Genomic DNA, 20624 nt, shown 5'->3' on the forward strand with positions numbered 1-20624 from the left:
GAGAGAGAGAGAGAGAGACAGAGAGAGAATTCATATCCTTTATCTTTGTAACTTCAAAATAGAACTTTTTAATATAATTTTTTCACCGACGCAAAATACACACACACACACACACACACACACGTACACATGCGGACTAAACGTAGCTAGCAGACCGTCTTTCGTGTACCATTATGCATTTTTTTCAATCAGCGACTAACAGGTTGGGAATCGCGGCGGGTCTGGTCCAGCTGCCGATCGCTTCCTTGCATGTCTAGCAACACCCGCTGCAAGGATCACCCGAGCACGGTGGTAGTAGTAGTAGTAGTAGTAGTAGGTTAGTAATAATAATAATACTTCTACAACTACTACTAAATTGTCATTATCATTATTATTATTATTACTATTATTATTATTATTAGTAGTAGTAGTAGCAATAGTAGTAGTAGTAATAGTTGTACCAGTAGCAGTAGGAACAGGAGCAGAGCAGTAGCAACACAGGAGGCGGCGGGAGGAGGGGGGGGGAATGACCCTTCCCTGTCCTCCTCACAGCAAAAATTCCTCCCAGGTGTAAATTCTCCTCCTCCTGGGGCGCAACAGGCAAATCTCCCAATCCAAATAGCGGGGCTGTCCCGAGGCCCGTCCCCGTGGGCAGCCCGATACCCCCGCGACCCGCCCGCCCCGTCCTGCGAGGCTGAAATATCGGCTGACGCGGCAAACTAAGTGGCTCAAAATGCATAGTTTGTTAAGTGAATTGTGTGTCGTGCGTAAAGCGAGGAGGAACTGGAGCCATGGCCACGGAGGAGGAGGAGGAAGAGGCAGGCAGGCAGACGAGGAGAGATCAGGATTAGAGGACAAACAGCGAGGAAAGGACAACACACACACATCCCATAAAATGTCACAGAAAAAAAAGAAAAAATCTGAAGGACAACCATTTTCCCAATTTCCTGTCGGTCCACGTGGAGGAGGCAATGTGCGTCAGTCAGACTCTGCTACCGTACAGACACTGTCCTCCCTCACCCCCTACGGCCTCCACCCTCCCCCGCCTCACCCTCCACGTCGCACACTCACTATAAATCCTCGCGCTTATTGACACTTCCACCGGCCAAGTCAAACACAGGAGACACGACAAATCCTGCCATGAACGCTGGGTAGCAAAGACTTAACCCTCGCTGCTCGTTGGGGTCCTTGCAACGCTCCCGCCCTACCGCAAGTCATCTTAGCGAGCGAAGAGAACGCCGCTGCCTTCCCCGGACCGCAGGAAGACTCATCCCCACCAATTATACGCCTTATGTCTCTTTATAAACCACTGGGAGAATTACACGCCTGAGGTAATGACAGTGGTTATGGGAGGAGGGGGAGGAGGAGAGTGGGTAGGAGCAAGGAGGTAGTGCTGGTAGGAGGAGGAGGAGGAGTAGAAGAGGAAAGAAGAGAAGAGAGATAGAGAAAGAGAGCTGTCATTACACAGAAGAAAGAAAGGTGCGCAGGTGAGGTGGGTGGAATGATGATGATGATGGTAGTGGTGGTGGTGGTAGTGGTAGTGGTGAGAGGGGAAGGAGGGGGGGGATCAGGGGGATCAGTGAAGGTGATAGCGGTGAGGGTGATCGTGTCATAGTCGTTTAATTAGTTTTCCCGTCCATGATTATTATTACAACCCTCGGCCTCCCCCCGTGTCCAATAAAGGCTGATGTCCTGTAATAGCGGAGACGAGATGGATGTAAGTGTGTGTAATTACTACTGCTTCTTCTGGAGGTGAGCGTAAAGGTGACAGCTCTTTCTGCCCGTGTGTGTGTGTGTGTGTGTGTGTGTGTGTGTGTGTGTGTGTGTGTGTACTTTCCCTTTCTCTCAGTTTTCTCAGTCATTGTCTACCTCATTCTACCATCCACTTAATCATCACCTCCTCTTAATTCCCTTTCAATACTTTTCCTCGTTTTTATCTTCGTTCAATCTCGCCTTCGTTCGTTTCCTCTTCCTCCTCTTCCTCCTTCTCCTCTTGACCCTCTTACTTCTCTTTCGCACAATCTCCTCTCCTCTCTTTCTCTTAATCTTTATAATTTCCCCTTATTTATTTTATTGTTCTCTCCCATCCTGGTCTTCAAATCCATCTCATCACCAATCAGATCCAACCGCCCATTCCCTTCCTGTGACCGCCATCCCTTTCCTTCCCTTCCTTTCCCATCCCATCATATCCCGTCCCTCCCATTCTCCTTGCGTCCTTCTCCTTTCCTCCCAGTGCTCTAATATCTCCTTCTCCTCCTCCTTCTCCTCCTCCTCCTCCTCCTCCTCCTCCTCCTCCTCCTCCTCCTCTTTCTTCTTGACAGCAATTACTCTTCTTCTGGCTAATCACCCACTTGCTCTTCCTTTCCTACCTCCTTCCTCTCTCTTTTCTTCCCTCCACACCAATTACAAAGCAATGACAAGCTCCTAATATTATATAGTCATAGGTTAGGAGGAGGAGGAGGAGGAGAGGATGATATTTTTTTTTGTCCTACAGAAGGGAAGTATTACAATCTTAGCCTGCTCTTGTTATTATCCTTATTGTTCTTATTAGTATTGTGACAGGTGATGGTGGTGGTGGTGGTGGTGGTGGTGATAAGTAATAAACGGTATGTCTTATAATTAATGGTTAGAAGGCCGCAGATGATTGCTGTCTCGTATATTCCAATTCTTACTGTGTGACTGGACTGAGCGGAAAGAAATGAGGCCAACCGTACTAACTGCCTACTAATTCATATATTTATTCATTCACAGGTGTACGTACAGGCTACGAGTAGTAGTAGTAGTAGTAGTAGTTTTTAGTGGAGGTGCTGGTTGTGTAGTAAGATGAAGAGAAAGAGGAAGAGGAGAAGGAAGAGGAGGAGGAGGAGGAGGAGGAAATGAAGATGGAGCAGAAGCTGGTAGGATGTTAGATGGAGTAAGGGGAGGAGGAAGAGGAGGAGTTAGAAAAAGAAGAGGAGGAGGAGGAGATTATTACAAAGAGGCTCAGTGACCAATAAAAGGAGAGTAAGAGAATAAATTAAGCATCAAAATCTATACTCAATGTTACTTTACGACAGAGTAACTACCAATTAAGTTTTCTGGGTCAAAGTAAGAAGCTGCATTAAGACACACCGAAAAATTAACACTGTACTGCAAGTCATGGATAAATTTTGCTGTGTAAGATAAATAAGATAAAAAAAAAAAACATTATTAAGTCCAGAAAGATAAAAAATAAATATCTGGATGGGTGAGTCAGTGTTGCGGGTCGATGAGATGGATGAGATTGAATGGGTGGCTAGATAGATGGACAGGCTCATGGATGTAGGTTTGATGTAAGTCAGTGGATGAATGAATGGATTTGAGTGGATGGATGTGAATGACTGACTGGGTGGATGGGTGGGTGGACCGTACAGACCATTACAGTAGTTAGATCGTGACCATAGTAAGATAGTATACTCACGCAGCTGATAGTTGGTAGGGAGTGACTGTTCAGCCCTGGGAGTGTCCTGTGGATGTAGAAGAGGTTGAGTGGTGGTGGTGGTTGTGGTGGTTAGATTATAGTAGGTTAGTAGGTTAGAGAGAGAGAGAGAGAGAGAGAGAGAGAGAGAGAGAGAGAGAGAGAGAGAGAGAGAGAGAGATAATTATTATGTTGTTATTTAAAGGATTTAATTAATTTATGAACTTTCTCTTATAAAACATGACCCATTTTTAACTATTATCACTTTCCATTACATTTTTCGTGTTTTTTTTTTGCTTTTTTATCAATTGTTTTCTATTTTGTTATTATGTATATTTTTCCTCTATGATTTTCAAGATGGCGAACTCTTTCTCAGTCTCTCATATATGAAGACGATTTATTAATTTCACGGCTTTCTCTTTATAAACCATGGTCTGCTTTTAACTTTTATTACCTTTCTTTGCTTTTTTCCTGATTTTCTTCCCCCCTTTAAAGCACTAACCTAATCTAACCGAACCTAAACTATCAAAATCCCCAAGGACATTAATAACACAAACACAATATAACCTTATCAGGCATATGTACTTACTATACAGATGAATCGTCTTGCAAATAGTATGTATTTCCACTTATTCCACCCGATCACGATGGTACCTGGGTTGGAAGTGACGTCTGCCTTGTACTGATGTGGTTCTCGTCTGTCGACAGGGTGACGTGCTGTCTTGGCATTGGCCAGATATGCGCTAATACTGGACGTCATAAACACGTCATGGTCTAGAGAGCATTCGCATCAGTGCTCTCCCTGTACACGAGCAGACGACCGAACGCATCTTAGGCTCAGCTGATGATTGTATTATAAGAAGGCTGTATGTATTGGTTCTCAAATAGAGTGGTAGATAAGTGGAACGGACTTAGTAATCCTGATGTTAGTGCTATGACATTAGGGAGCTTTAAGAGAAGATTAGACGGGTTTATGGATGGGGATGATAGGTGGAAATAGGTAGGTATATTTAATACAGGGACTGCCACGTGTAAGCCTGGTCGCTTCTTGCAGCTTCCCTTATTTCTTATGTTCTTATGTTCTTCTTATGTATTCTGAAACACTTTGCTCTCTTACCACGACTGTTTTCCAGGCCATAGAGATGAGTAGCCGGGTTTTCAAGGGTGTTTTTATTGTTAATAATGTACAAAACATTGTTAATCTGTCACCTGAACCATAGAAACATCGTTAAAAACTCGTGTAACTTTCGAGAGAGAGAGAGAGAGAGAGAAAGGCTGGAGGGATGGTAAGGATTAGCGGCAGATCACCACCTCACCCACACCTTCCTGGTCACCAAAATTGATTAAAACTATGAAACCGCGCCGCCTACTTTCCACCAGTCAATCAAGTTTTGATGGACACGATTTGCGGTGAGGACTTCCCTTCGCCAGTTTATGTGAGACAGCATTGCACGACTGAACAAATCTTTCATTTCACAACGAATACACGTCTGTACACTCACCGCCTGCTCAATATATCCGCCGGGCCGCTGGTGACAAACTGTAGGTAGGGCGTTGCTACTTCCCGCACATCTTGGACGTAAAAAGAGTTCTAGAATGCACAGAATCTTACACCCCAGTGCACCTCAGAACACTCGCGGTGACACTGGCAAAGGGAACGTAGGGCGAGTCGTATTGGTTCAGTTCCCTCTTTCGAAGCCGCTCGGTACTTGGACGACTCGCACAAGAGCGAGCACATATCTATATAAAAAGAATACCTTACAAAAAGAAGCACTATGGAAGCCATTTCTAAGTTATTAAAAGGAGTAAGAGGGGAACAAAGGACAAGTAAGATTAAATATAGACATGAGAGACTGATAGACAATGACAGAGTAGACTCAAATAGATACAAAAATAAACAAGCAATTATAAAGAAAGATAGATAGGAAAATATAGCTAAAGATAGATAAAGTTGGCTTCACTACAAGTATATATCCATTAATCAAAGTAAAAATCACTGAAAACTCGAGATGAAAATTATATACAACTCTAGAACGAAGAAAAACGACTATTTATACACTACAAAGAGAGAGAGAGAGAGAGAGAGAGAGAGAGAGAGAGAGAGAGAGAGAGAGAGAGAGAGAGAGAGAGAGAGAGAGAAATACAAGCATCAACATCCCGTCTTATTGTCCGCCTCACCGCCTTTCTATATCCCTGTCTACACGCATTTGTGTATACCTGTCTATTTACTTTGCTGTCTGTTTGAATGGCTGTCAGTTTGTGTCTCTGCTCATGAAAAGGCTGGGAACTGTGCGGTCATGAGGCGACGGTGAAAAAAAAAATAAAAACATGCAATGAATGAAAGTGAACAGAAGAAACTAATGGATAAAAAGGAGGCGAAGGGAAAGGTTGCAGAGAGAGAGGGAGAGGGAGAGGAAGAGCGAGCGGAAGAGGAAGAGGGAAAGGGAGGCAGAGAAAGGTATAGAGGGATGGATATTAAGAGGAGGGGAGAAGGAAAGGGTGGATAGAGAGTAGAATGAGAGAGAGAGAGAGAGAGAGAGAGAGAGAGAGAGAGAGAGAGAGAGAGAGAGAGAGAGAGAGAGAGAGAGAGAGGATCTTGGAAACATGTGTCTACCAATCACACACACACACACACACACACACACACACACACACACACACACACACACATACACACACATAAAAGGAAGGACTATGCAGTACCACCACCACCACCATCACCACCACTAACTGCACCACCGGAAGGAAAAAAATCACCCCACCACCACCACCACCACCACCACCACCAGTGCGAACAAGGGATTTCTTCTCGATAAAACTGGCGGGATTTTGCGTCGATCCGCACACCATTTTTGAGCGCGGAGACTCGCTTCTTCTTTTTCCGCCTCTCTCTTCCTCCCCGCAAGCCATTTTTACCCAAGTTCGGCCGGGGATTTTGAGATTTCCTCGATCCAGTTTTACGAACCCGAATTTTGCCATAAGGGAAGAAGGGGCGTGTGTTTGTGGTGTGTGGTGTGTGGTGTGCGGTGCCGGCGGGGAGCTGAGGAGGGGGAAGAGGCTCATGGGGAAGGGTGAGGGGGAAGGAGATGCGGAGAGGATTATTTCACACCCTACGGCTACGCTGCAAAAGAAAACCAGGGAATAAACAAATATATCTTTTTCTTCCCTCTCACGCCGCACGAAGCCGCCTGCCTGGCCGCCAGGGATCACTGCTCGCCCCCGACGCCTCGCCAGGCACCGCCAGTAATTATTATTGTGATAGCTGTGGTGGTGGTAGTGGTGGTGGTAGTAGTAGTGGTAGTAGTAGTAGTAGTAGTAGTAATTGCTGTTGTCGTTGTTTTATAATAATAATAACAATAATTTTACCACTTTACTCCTTCTCTTTTAAACTATATATTTAATAATTACCACTTAACTATTGCAAATGTTATTACTATCACCAAAGTTGTTCTAATTATTCTTAAAACTGTAAAAAAAAAAATCACAATACTCCACGGAAAATATACAAGATCTGACAGAATTGAACACAAGAACACACGTAAGCATCACACAGAACAATTTGGAACACGATCCTACTTGAGGTGCAATAAAAGTTTAATGTTGCCGCTGGTAATGTTGTCGCTGCTGAGGTAAAGGGCTTCGTGGTGACGGTGCGGCGTTATGAAAGTAACCATGACCCACTGATCTTCCCTTAATTGACAATATGGGACTCTGGGGAGCGTTACGAGCTGCGGCGCTCTCCAGATTAACTCGTGTGTATTCTGGTCACCGCTGGACTGAGGCAGCTTGGTCTAGTCTCAACTGCACAGGCTGGAATGACAAGGTTAACTCTGTGCTGTTGGTTTATGATTTTTTTTCTCATTTATCGAACATCTGTCAAGGCTGCATACGTGCTGTTTTGCCTCATTTGTCTGCCGTCTCAGTCTGTCGTCTGCCCTTCCTCTGCTTCACTCCGTCGTTCCTCTGTTCCAGTTCGTTGTTCGTCTCCTTCATTTCTCGTCCTGTCTCCACCTCTGCCCGCCTGCCGCAGCCTGTCGCCCAGCTTGCGGCCGCCATTCTGTTCTGTAGCTCTGCGTCAATTAGCGCTTCTGTACGTATAGCATGACCTGTACACGTTCATTTTGGTTTTGTGGTGGAATGCTGGGGTTTTACTCCTAACCAGCCTTTATTAAACACCGCTATTAGTTGCTATTTGAGTTTTAGTTATAATAATCTTACACGTTTTACTTTCTGCTATTTGAAGAGTTCAGCTACTGTACGCGATTTCCTGTTTTAAAGTGCTTCTGCAGGAAACAGTCTAGTACGTAAGTATTACAGGAGCAGCTGTCACCACACGACAAAGGAGGCAAAAAAATATTACTTTGAAGACAGCCAGGAACACCTGCACAGCCACACCATGCACGCTGCCAGTACCACGAAAGGTGGGCACCTCAGTACGGAGCCAGAAGCCTACTCAGCCGCGGCATCCATTCTTGAGCGGCGGAGGGTAGCAAGGGCCCGCCAGAAGGTAAAGGATGAGTACAGGATGATTATAAAGTGTTGGAGCTTCAGAGCCAATGCCGCGGCGCCTGCTTGGCCCTGCATGTCAAGGAGCGCCCCGTCTACGTGCGGGGCGCCGCCACCATCGGGCAGTCGGCGTGGCGTTGCCGGCAGGCGAGGAAGCTGACAAGGTGCATCAAGGCAACCCGCGTCATGGAAGCTTCTAGGCGTAGCTGGCGGGGAAAGTCACCAGACTCTGCAGTGGTGAGTGGTGCAGGCGAGGGTGGAGAGGGTGGTGAGGGCGGCCAAAGCACTTCTGACGGCCGCCTCTACACAGCACATGCATTGCACGGGCCGCTCAATGAGGGGACGAGCAGGGCGGCGAGGTGAGCTGCGCGGTGGCTGTAGAAGTGACTGTGAACGTGGCGGGTGCCGGAGTAGAGACGGGCGGCCCTGGTGGAGTGTGTATGTGTGTCTGCTGCGTCAGAAGGACAGGGCTGGGAGGCAGTGTAGGGTGCAGCGGGGTCTGGAGGAGGCCCCAAAGCAAGCCGTGCAGGACCGCCTGGGCCACGCCGCACCTCCTGCACCGCCGGGATTTTGGACGCGTAACAATAGCAATCTTACGCTTTCCAGACAACCTCCTTCCTTCACTTCCCGTCCGCACTCCTCACACACACACACGAAAAAAAACAAAAACAAAAAAAACAAAGAAAAAAAAAAAAAAGAGAAAGATATGTACGTGACTTGACTAAGTGAGTGCTGATGAGATCGAACGCTGAAATAATGACACTGCTGGGAAAAAGTCCACTTCCCTTCTGTGCTACACCGAGCTCGTGTGTGTGTGTGTGTGTGTGTGTGTGTGTGTGTGTGTGTGGTGAACAGGAGAGGAGCTGTGTGAGGCAAACCTACGGGACATACACAGCTCCTGTCTGCCACTGTGTCTATGTGTCTATGTGTGTGTGTTTGTGTGTGTGTCAAGGAAAATAACGTACTACACCAATTTTCTTCTCACAATCTTAAACCTGCACTTGATATATCAGACTTTGCTGCTATTTTCATCAGTTATACCTCACTATTTACTCGTATAAAAATTTTCGACAATAACTACCATTTCTTACACTCTCCTAGGAGCAATACCACGTACCACCACTCAACCACCTCTCATCCTTGTACCATTTCCTATCCCTCATCCACCCACTTTATCCATACTTAGTCTATCCTTTCATTCCTTTTTCTTTCCTCCCTATTCTCTCCTCACCCCCACCTACCCCACCCCCCACCAAACTACCACTCAGAAGTAGCAGTCAACCCTCACCTTTGCCCCACCCCCTCCCTTCTTACCTTCCTCCGCCCTACTTTTTATTAGCAGGCTACACTAAAGCGACCGCAAAGGATGGGGTGGAAGTAGTGAGTAGAAGGTGGAGTGGGAACAAGGAGGGATAAAACAAGGGAAATGGAAAGCAACACGAAGAATAAGAGGAGGCAGAGGAGGTGGTGGTGGTGGTGGTGGTGGTGGTGGTGGTGGTGGTTCACGGTCACGTATCGAGAGGGTAAGACTGGAAGAAGAGAAGTGGGGAAGGAGAATTTGGGGAGGGATTGAGGAAAAGAGAAGGGGAAAAGGATGATGATGATGATGATGGTGATGATGATGATGATGATGATGATGATAGCAAAGTCTAATTTCTTTTTCTCTTCGTTTTCCTTTCTTTTCCTTCACTTTCCTTTTCTTGTATGGGAATTAATTTGTTGTTTTCCCTGTGATAATTTTCCTATCTGATTTTTTTTTTCATTCTGTGTTCCAGTATTTATTTACGAAACGTTTCCTGTATATCCATTTTTTTTTCCACGTAATTCCGTAGTCACAAATTCTCTCTCTCTCTCTCTCTCTCTCTCTCTCTCTCTCTCTCTCTCTCTCTCTCTCTCTCTCTCTCTCTCTCTCTCTCTCTCTCTCTCATCATAATTTTCCTCACCACATCCACATCACCCCTTCCACTCCTTCCATCACTCCCACTTGCCCCCTCTTCCACCTACGCTTTTCCTCTCCCCATCACATCCCTCCCTCCCCCTGACACAACGGCTGTAACCCTTCCCTTCCACCCATCCCCTCCCATGTCCACCCTTCCCACATTCCTCACCCAGAAGGGAGTCCCATTCCACCCTCCCTCCACCGCCTCCACCGTCCCATCATCGCTACAAACCCATACCCTCCATATACTTCTTCCTCTCCCTTCCCCTTCTTCCCTTCCTCCCCCTCCTCCCCCTCCTCTTCCTACCCTCGCTACCGTTCTCTGTTCGCGGGTCTGTTCAACATGCAACGCTTAATATTCCGCCAACGTACACGCTATCCCACCTTACCAGGGCGGGAGGCAGGGCGAGGTAGGTAAGGGAAAGGTAAGGGGAGAAATGATCCTTAACACCCCCGTCAGTAAGGCTCAAGGGACAAAGGTATCAGCAGGAAGAGGGTTAGATCCTTTCTGGTGAGTCTCTTCAAGATTCCGTCCTTTCCTGAGTCTGTATCTACTCATTTCATCTATTTTTTTTCCTCCAGCCATTTGACGTACATGAACATTGTCACCCGCCAAGACGCGTCTCCCCCGGGCGGTGCTGGGGGAGCTGGGGTCAGGGGGAAGTCAGGGCGGGCGAAGGGGGAAAGCCGCTGAAGGAGAGATGAGGGTGAAGAGGAGAAATAGGAGGGTAGGGAGCAGGGATAGGAGGGATAATGTGCTGAAGGAGGAGGAGGAGGAGGAGGAGGAAGGAGGAGGAGAGAGGGAGGAGGAGGGGCCATAAGAGGGAATAGAAGGATATGTGTGTGTGTGTGTGTGTGTGTGTGTGTGTGTGTGTGTGTGTGTGTGTGTGTGTGTGTGTGTGTGTACACTTACCCCTCATTACACCCACTTTACCTAAATCCGCGCCACTACCACCACCACCACCCTTTCTCTGGCCCCTCAAACCACAACCCCCCGCCCCCCTAACCCCCACCAGCGCCCCCCATCGGCAGGCGTCATCAGTGGGTCGTCCCAAAGCCATTGTCTGGTCTGTCTGGGCTGTCAGCGTGGTCGTGGGGGGTCGTGCGGTCGGCCCTCCCCCCCCTTCTTCTCTCCTCCTCCTTTCCTTACCCTTCCTCCCTTCCGTCTAGCTCCCTGCCATGCTACTTGCCCTTCCTCTCCTCCTCCTCCTCCTCCTCCTTCTCTTCTTTTTCTTTGCTCTTCTTCCTTTCCTCTTCACTCCTTCCTTCGTTTTCTTTCTCTTCTCTTTCTTTATTGTCTTCTCTTCTTTCTTGGTTGTTTCTTTCCGGTATTTCTCCTCCTCCTCTTCCTCTTCCTCTTCTTCCTCTGTATATAGTCTTTTCTGTGTTCTCCTCCTTCTCTATGTCATTTTCTTCTTTTTTTATCACGATTTTTATCCCTGTCCTCCGCTTCTCTCTCTCTCTCTCTCTCTCTCTCTCTCTCTCTCTCTCTCTCTCATCATGTTACGTCCCTCTAGATCTTGTCTTCACTCCTCCTCCTCCTCCTCCTCCTCCTCCTCCTCCTCCTCCTCCTCCTCCTCCTCCTCCTCCTCCTCCTCCTCCCCACCTCACTGCTACCCCCTTCAATAATATTTCTTCTTTTCCCAAAATTTAACCTCCTCTACACATCCACGATGTTCCTGGAGGCTGGAAGGCAAATGAAGGAAGCGGAAGTAATGGATGATAAATGTATGATGAGCGAGCGAATGAATAAATAATGAAAGTAAAACAGAAATGACGATGAACGGAATGAGGGGAGGAAACAAATGAACGAGTGAAAGAACAGATAGTGCTTCTATTTTATATGGAAACAGAGGCTGTGATACGACGACAGATATCCGTGACGTCAATTCTGGGGGAAAAAATGATGCAATATGTAGATATATTGTATTTAATTATAGGTGTTGAAAAGATAACTGAAATACGCTGCGGTGGTGATGGTGGTGGTGATGGTGCTACTATACTACTACTACTACTACTACTACTACTACTACTACTACTACTACTACTGTTACTACTTGTGTTTTTCGTAAATGACAAATGGGAGATGCAGGACGTATATAATTAGAAGAAAAGAAACAGGAAATAATTTACAGTTTCACTTCCTTCCTGTTTCGTGCGAATAAATCATGTTTGGTTTACTAGGAAATTTCAAGCCCGCCATCTGTTATTGTTTTTCATTATTGTTGCTGTTGTTGCTGCTGGTATTATTAGTATTATCATCATTATTATCGTTATTATTATCATTATTACTGATACTACTATTACAACTACAATTGTTAACATCCTCACCATCATCAGAATTTATACGAAAGGGAAAACAGGAACTTCCCTTTAGAATGAGCATGTTCAAAGCCTTCAACACGTTTCCGCGATCAGACTCTTAATGGTATTCTCTCGGCGTTCCACAGGGGCGATAATTCCACCTTTCTTAATAAATTACCAGCTATTTCTTTTCACAGGTTCCAGTTATGGGTTGCGTCTGGGCGTTTTTTTAGATTAGTCGATAAATTCAGGAGTAAATAGTTTGTTATGTAATGTTAACTTCCGTGCTCTCATGGTATTTTAATTATTTCTTTTATTTTTTGGTATCACTTGGCCTGTCTATGTTTGTGTAAAAGTCGGTGAGAAAACAGAAAAGCCACTACAGTTTAACTTACTTGATGTGCCGTGAAGGACAACGACGACAACGACGATTACCTGAAAAGAAGAAAAAAATAAATAATTAAGGTATTAGTATCAGCTGGAAGAAGAGAAAGTAGCAATGGCAAACAGAGGAACATAAGATCTATGAAGTCAACCTCACAGCTCCTCCACACTTCTTCTCCTCCTTCAGACACCGACTCTCACGGGGAAGGTATTACTATTAGTAGTATCAGCTGGAGGAGGAAGCAGTAATGGCAAATAAAATATAAAAATCTCTGAAATTAACCTCACAACTCCATGTCAGTTCCTCCTCACTCCTGCGCCTCCTTCAGACACCGGCGGGAGAGCAAGGGGAAGCACTCGGGCCGCCCAGCCACTCACGGGCAGCGCTGGATCACTACAGACGAGCGTTGAAGTCTGTCTGCAGCAGGAAGGCGGAGTGCTGGTTGCCAACACTCAAAGACACGGGCATTTCTTTGTGATGGACGTGAATAATAAGTTGAATTTCAGTACATGCAGGCTATTACATCTCTTCGAGGCTGCGTGATGCCAAAGCTTCCTGTTACGTCATCAAATTTACCTTAATCAAAGCGTTTCATCAGACAAGGCACAGATTAAGTCCTCGGAGTATTGACAGTACTTCACTTAACGCCAGGATACATACATTCTTGCAGCCACACACACACACACACACCTACACGTCTATCTCTCTCTCAACACACACACAGCTGCACCCACTGACCGACACCTGCCGTTGCCAGTCTATCTTAGTGATAAGGCAATTAATATTTACCTGCGTCGCCTCACTACTAATTACACTTCAGGTTCTCCGTCAGCGCTGACACGCAGGAATAAAACATGCAAAGATATGACTACAATAAAGTGCATATTTCTTACTAACTTCATATTTTTTTTCGTTTTATCTTTTATTAACATGCTTTACCATTTGAATGACTGCAGATTCCAGCGTCACAGTGTTTGGTGTTTAGTATTCATCGAGGTTCCCCCCTGCACGATTTATAAGAGGAAGAGAAAAGTTAATAACTGCGAACCTGAAATTTTCGGTTCCTCTTTGCATTTCTGTTCTTCCTTTTCTCTCTTCTCTCTTTGTTTTCCGGAAATGAGATCCCAGAATTACGTGACACATGGAGATAGGTAGATAAGTGTGTGTGTGTGTGTGTGTGTGTGTGTGTGTGTGTGTGTGTGTGTGTGTGTGTGTGTGTGTGTGTGTGTGTGTGGTAAGTGAGTGAATGAATATATGAGTGAGTAAGAGAAGCATGTATATATATACTCGTATGTATGTATGTATGTATGTATGTATGTAGGTAGATAGGTAGGTAGGTATCTATTCACCCTACACATTCACTGACAAACCTTCCTGACACTTAACACCAAACTCAAACTTCAGAAAAACTCACACTAGCAGACTTAATTCTCATGCATAACAAAACCTCAAGCGGAACAAGTTTACCACACGAAGCTTCCATAAAAACATCATAGAAGAGAGAGAGAGCGAGAGTAAGAGAGAGAGGGAGAAAGAGAGAGAGAGAGAGAATGAGACAAAATGATAATAATAAAAATACACGAATACACACAAAAAAAAATATATATATATAAGACGCACCTGGCGAGGCTCTTAATGTGACGTCAAGCATGCCAGGCGTAACAAAAATATCGATACTAAAATGTCGAAAATGTTTTGATGCATTCTAGATAAAAGCCAAGGAGGGAGACAGCATCTTTCGTCTCCTGCTGGCGAGAAAACAAAACTGATGGAGATGACGTGTGCCGGAGGAGGAGGAGGAGGAGGAGGAAGAGGAGGAGGAGGAGGTGGAGGACGAGGAGGAGATGAAGGACTAAGGGACAGGAACAAGAAGTGGAAGGACAGCATTTGGTGGATGTAAGAAAAATTAAGACAGAGAAAATACTGAATTAAAAGTAATTTTGGAGGGATGATAAATGGGAGGAGGAGGAAGAGGAAGAGGAAGAGGAAGAGGAGGAGGAGGAGGAGTGAAGGCCAGGAGAAAGAGAAATAACTGGACAGCTGCTGGAGAAATGAAGAAAGGGGAAGGAGAGAAGCAAGATTGACAGAGAGAAAAGATGGAGGTGAAGAGATAGATGATGAAAGATAGCAGATCGAGAGAGAGAGAGAGAGAGAGAGAGAGAGAGAGAGAGAGAGAGAGAGAGAGAGAGAGAGAGAGAGAGAGAGAGAGAGAGAGAGAGAGAGAGAATGTGGAGGGAGGGAGATCAGAGACGCAGGGATGACAGGAGGAGAGGTGAGAGATAAGTAGTGAGAGATAGACGAATGGAGGAGTGGAGGAGTGGAAGAGTGGAGGAGTGGAGGAGGGGGAGGCACAGGGACATGAGGGACGGGTGGAGGGAGAGACGAGGATTAGCCCACAGTGATTGCCAGATAATGTCAATCAGCTACTACTCTCTCTCTCTCTCTCTCTCTCTCTCTCTCTACTTATAACTTAACATTACGGTAAAAAATTAAAAGCAAAATTAATTCACAACCAAAATTCTATTAAAAAAAACAAAGAATAATGAAAAAAAATTCCTTCAATCGAGGAAAACAACAGCAAACAACAACAACAACAGCAAACAACAACAGCAACAACAACAACAACAAAAAGCAAATGGGCGTCAACACTGATAAATCTTCTGTTGATCGTAATAAGAACAAAAGTTAATTCATATCCTTGACTGAATACATTTTCGTAAACTTAAACCACTTTGAGAGAAAAAAAAAGTGTGTGTGTGTGTGTGTGTGTGTGTGTGTGTGTGTGTGTGTGTGTGTCCCCAAAGAGTGCTTCAGTAGGTAGACAGCCACACACCATTTGAGACAACCTTCCCTCTACATCTGATAACTTTTCCATTCCATTACGTGCATCAGTCGGGGTCGCCTACCTCTCCCCCTCTCTCTCCCTCTCCCTCCCTCTCCCTCCCTCTCTCTCTCTCTTGTTCCTTTATTTTTTTGTCACCGCCGCTAAGCCGTGAATGAGTTTTTCCAAGAAGAGTCACTGGACCGATCAACACAAGGGGGGAGCGGGGGTGTGTGAGGAGGAGGTGGAGGAGGAGTAGGTGCGAGGACATTGAATGGGTGGGTGGAAGGAGAGAGAGAGAGAGAGAGAGAGAGAGAGAGAGAGAGAGAGAGAGAGAGAGAGAGAGAGAGAGAGAGAGAGAGAGAGAGAGTGGTGAGTTTGTTTCCGCAGTGTTGTGTGTGTTTAAATTGTATTAAGTCCTGTGCTTTTCATTATTTCTTTTCTCTTGTCTACTTCGTTTATTTATTTTTTATTGCTTTGTTTTACTTTAATTTTCAGATGATGTAGATGTTTTGGCGGGTTTTTCTTTGCTTCTTTTTATTTTCTCTCGTTTATTTACGTCTGTTTGTCAGTTTGTCCATATTATTATTATGTGTGTATGTCTGTGTGTCTGGTTCTCTCTCTCTCTCTCTCTCTCTCTCTCTCTCTCTCTCTCTCTCTCTCTCTCTCTCTCTCTCTCTCTCTCTCTCTCTCTCTCTCTACCAGACACGTGAACTCTCTTACAAACACACACATACACACACACACACACACACACACAGTTTTTTTTTTTTTTTTTTTGCACTGTATTTGTCGCTTTCTTATTTATTCCTTTCCGATTTGTCAGGTAAAAATTCTCTTCCTCCCATAAAGCCTCGCCACTCACACGCTGGGTTGAATGTCCACTAAGTATTGCTGTGTGAGAGTTCATCGTCGCCAGTCTTAAAAAAAAAAAAATTAGGCACACGATCATTAAATTCCCATTGAGCATCTGTACGAGGGAAGGTGTTAGTAGACTCCAAGGTGTTAATCCTCAGTCCAGTACTCCACCCTCACCAAGAATTTCTAGTGTGTGTGTGTGTGTGTGTGTGTGTGTGTGTGTGTGTGTGTCTGGTCACTTGCGCGTCGTGTTGAGGGCGATGGCACCCTCAGGATAAGCCGATTTGCACCCAGCTCATAATGGGGAGTGTAAATAGGCGGGTTCAGGTCCGAGGCGGCGGCCGGAGTGATCATCATTGTCACTGCGCCTCTCCTTCATCGGGATCTGGGCGGCCACTAAGTACCAGTTTTCTATAATAAAGACTTCAAATAAATACAAATCCTTATCACTTGAATTCATCCTTGTTACGGTAAGTATTAATTATTTGCTGAGTTATTCGGGCAATTGAAGGCAGGTTAGGGATGTAGTGTGTGACATTTTATCGCGACACGAATGAGTAAAAATCCACAGCTTGCTACAATAAACATTTCATGGAAATTCATTTCTGTCGAGGTAGGAGTGAGTTTTTAGCGACTTATTTACGTTACCGAGGACAGATTAGAGGTGGCGTCAGTAAAGGCAATGCCAATGTACTCTTGTGACACACTGTGATGAGCATGGCATGATAAAATCTGCTAAGAGCTTGATGAGCGCTGATAAGAGATAAGACGGTGGCAGGCCCTCACGCCTCCCGTACTTGGACAGAAGGACACACACACACACACACACACACTATAAAAAGAGTTAATAAATATATATATTATGAAGAGTAAAAGATGAAAAACGTTCTATTAATACATTTTTATGACGTGCAAAAGGTTTCAGAGAGATATGAGAAAGATTTGTTTGAAGTGTTCTTATAAAAATTATTCCTCAAAATGAAGTCTAAGTATTGTTCGATGCTGACTTATGATGCTTCCCTCTTGAAGGAAAGTTAGGAAAAGAAAAAGGAAGACAGTCCATTGCTGACAGTCTACCCCATCGTCTGATATTTTACGTAGGTACTGTTTTATTTTGTGTGTGTGTGTGTGTGTGTGTGTGTTATATTACAGTTTGAGCGGCAGGTGTCACACGGCAAACAAGCTCCAGAATCGTAACTTTCATTGTTAGAGAGATAGTATAAGTCTCCTCTGCACCCTTTACGTACATCTTTCAAATGGAGTGATACGCATTTTTCTTTATCGTAACTTATTCTACTCTTTACTCTTTACGTTTCTGAAGTCCTGCCTCGCCCTAGCTTGTCCTCGCCTCCCTTCCAGCAAGCCCCGACGCCTCACCTGCCTCACCTGCCTCCCCTATCACGACTTACGAGCTCCCCTCCCAATCACGCTCCTTCCCCTCGCCCCCTTCAAGTTTTAGCCCTCCGGTCCCTTCGTTTAGGTCTAGTCCCCCTCACTTTATCCTCCTTCCCTCTCTCTCTCCCTTACATTCACTTCCCCTTACCTTGCTTACACTTTCCCTTCCCCTCTTCCATCACCTTTCTACCCTTCACGTTTCACCCTTCATCCCCTCACGCTTCGCCTTCTCTCCCTTCTCTCCCTTCACGCCTCATTCCCCCTGTCTCTCAGCCACCCCCTTCCCCTCTGACCCCCTCCCTGCTGGACCCACGAGACCGACAGAGTAACCCATTGCTGCTAATCGATCAATACCTTTTATCTCGCGTCCCAACAGTCACTTCATTATTATTATTCTCTTCTCTTCGCTTATTTATCTTTCAATTTATTCCCGCGTTGGGTTTGTATTTAAATCTAATTCGTTTTGGTGTGTGTGTGTCTGTGTGTGTGTGTGTGTGTGTGTGTGTGTGTGTGTGTGTGTGTGTGTGTGTGTGTGTGTGTGTGTGTGTTTTATTTTTTTCCGCTTCTACACAAATTATTTTCAGTACAATTCTGCTTTTTAATTTACAACTTAATTTTAGGATGTAAAAATGGATTCTTTTTTTTTTCCTGTTTTTTTTTTCTCTATATTCTTTTGTGTATATAAGTTTTTTTTTTCTATTCCGGTGTGTGTGTGTATGTTTGTGTGTTTTATATATATACCTCTCTGTCTGTGAGTTATATCTTAATTGCTAGTTTCACTGTTCAAATATTACTCCTTTTTTCCTGTTTTCAGCATGTGGAGGAGGAAGAACACACCTCATTTCTCTTCCACATTTCCAGTCCACAAACGCCTCGTGATGACAGGTCTGGTAGTTAATTAGTGTTAATGAGATTGCAGGTGTCGCAAAAAAAAAATATATTACAATCCTATTTCCTCTGTCACCTGTATTTCCTTTCTCTCCACCTCATCCTCTCCTTTCTTCTTCTCTTTTCACAGCTGTTCACTCATCCTATCTACCTGTCTTTCATTCCCTTTTTCTCATCCATCCTATTCGTATCTTTTCATTTATGCTTTCTCTTCTCTTCCCTTTCCTTTATTTTTCTATTTACTCCTCCACAATTGATCACTTCTTCCACATCTCTCTCTCTGTCTCGTATCCATCTATACTCATCCACTCCACCTGTGTACACCTATTCCACCTTACCTAACCTATTCACCTATCCACACCTGCCTCGTATCCACTTGTCCACCTCACTTGTACAGCCCACTTCAACCTATCAACCCTATCCACATCCTGTTAACTACCCCCCCCCCCCTCTCTCTCTCTCTCTCTCTCTCTCTCTCTCTCTCTCTCTCTCTCTCTCTCTCTCTCTTGTCTCCCCCAACACCCCCCGGAGCCTCACCTCGCCCGAACCACCTGCCGCACCTCCCTCCCCGTTACTCCCCCCTCTGTCTCCCCAATCGACCTCCTCCTCCCCCACCCGCCCCCCGCTGCCCCCTGCCGCCTCACCTGTCCCCCTCGCTACTGGTGACCTGACGTACGTGGAGCAAGATTGGCACTTCCATTAAGTTTGGGTCCCTTAATAAATCTTTGTGCGATCAACAGTATCGTGCGCGGGACGTCTCTCTCTCTCTCTCTCTCTCTCTCTCTCTCTCTCTCTCTCTCTCTCTCTCTCTCTCTCTCTCTCTCTCTCTCTCTCATATTGTTTAGCAAGTTTCTAGGACTATGCATCTGTCATGTTAGTAAATAAACAGCCCTCACACACACACACACACACACACACACACACACACACACACACACACACACACACACACACACACACACACACACATCGTTAGAGATGCAATAAAAGCGCTCACGACCACCTTGACCACGAATTTATGAGGTGATTGGCGTCTCTCTCTCTCTCTCTCTCTCTCTCTCTCTCTCTCTCTCTCTCTCTCTCTCTCTCTCTCTTCCTTCTATTCTCCTTTTGTTCTTAGTTCTCGGTATTTTCCTTTTTATTCTTTATTCTTTTTCTTTATTATTTTCTCCTTTGTTGCATCCTTTCATCTGCACTTCATCTCTCTCTCTCTCTCTCTCTCTCTCTCTCTCTCTCTCTCTCTCTCTCTCTCTCTCTCTCTCTCTCTCTCTCTCCACTTCCTACCCTATTTTCTCCCCTTTTTTTCCTTCAGTATTCTTAAATATTCCTCCTCCTTCCTGTACTTTCCTCTCACCTATCTTTTCTTCTTCCTCTCCTCGTCTTCATCGTCCTCCTCTTCACCGACTTCCTTTCTTCCTCTCCTGTTCTTCGTTTTCCTCTCCTCTTGTTCCTCTATCTCCTCTTTGCCCTCTTCCTCAAAATCTGACCACGATTCTCCTCCTCTTCCCTTCTTCCCTCTCTTCTTACCTCCCTCTCTCCCTCCCTCCTTGCCTTATCCCTCCAATGTTTCACTGTCCTGCCCCCTGTGACGTCATTTCTCTTGGAGGCGAGGTCAAAGGGCGGGCACGGGACGCCATCATACGTTAGACAAAACTCTCGTACCCTGAAGGAGAGAGAGAGGCTACAGGTGACGGTTATATTGTTTTAGAATCGTACATCACACAAAACTATCGTACCCTGAAAAACTATTGGTGATGGTCATAGTGTTTAAATTTGTACGTTAGAAAAAAAAACTTTCGTACATTGAAAGAGAAGAACAATATGTGACGCCTATGTTTAGATTCGTACATTAAAAAAAAAAAGTATCGTACATTAGAGAACGAGAAATGATTGTTGTATTGTTTAGATTCGTACGCTAGAAGAAGAAGAAGAAGAAGAAGAAGAAAAAGAAGAAAAAGAAGAAGAAAACACATGATGGCCTCTCGCATAAGAATTGGGTCCACAACCTCCACTCCCTATTGGCTCCCTCCTCCTCCTTCTCCTTCTCCTCTCCCTTCTCCTCCTCCTTCAGCTCCTCCTGCTCCTCCTCCTCCCTTCGGCGGGCCCCTGTCGT

The 20624-nt window shown here is 45.2% G+C and overlaps 1 protein-coding gene across 7 annotated transcripts in view; it reads right to left on the reverse strand.

Annotated features, from left to right (window-relative positions):
* The window catches only part of LOC135110652 (uncharacterized), a 205615-nt gene that overhangs the window by 60059 nt on the left and 124932 nt on the right, over window positions 1-20624 (reverse strand). For all 7 annotated transcript variants that reach the window (XM_064023204.1, XM_064023203.1, XM_064023202.1 and 4 more), the window contains exons 4-5: window positions 12560-12599; window positions 3419-3464 (exon numbers count right to left, since the gene is read on the reverse strand). In XM_064023204.1, coding sequence (XP_063879274.1) covers window positions 3419-3464; window positions 12560-12599 — 86 coding nt within the window. The remainder of the gene's footprint in view (window positions 1-3418; window positions 3465-12559; window positions 12600-20624) is intronic.

This window comes from Scylla paramamosain, chromosome 20, assembly GCF_035594125.1.
Source record: "Scylla paramamosain isolate STU-SP2022 chromosome 20, ASM3559412v1, whole genome shotgun sequence".
NCBI lineage: Eukaryota > Metazoa > Arthropoda > Malacostraca > Decapoda > Portunidae > Scylla > Scylla paramamosain.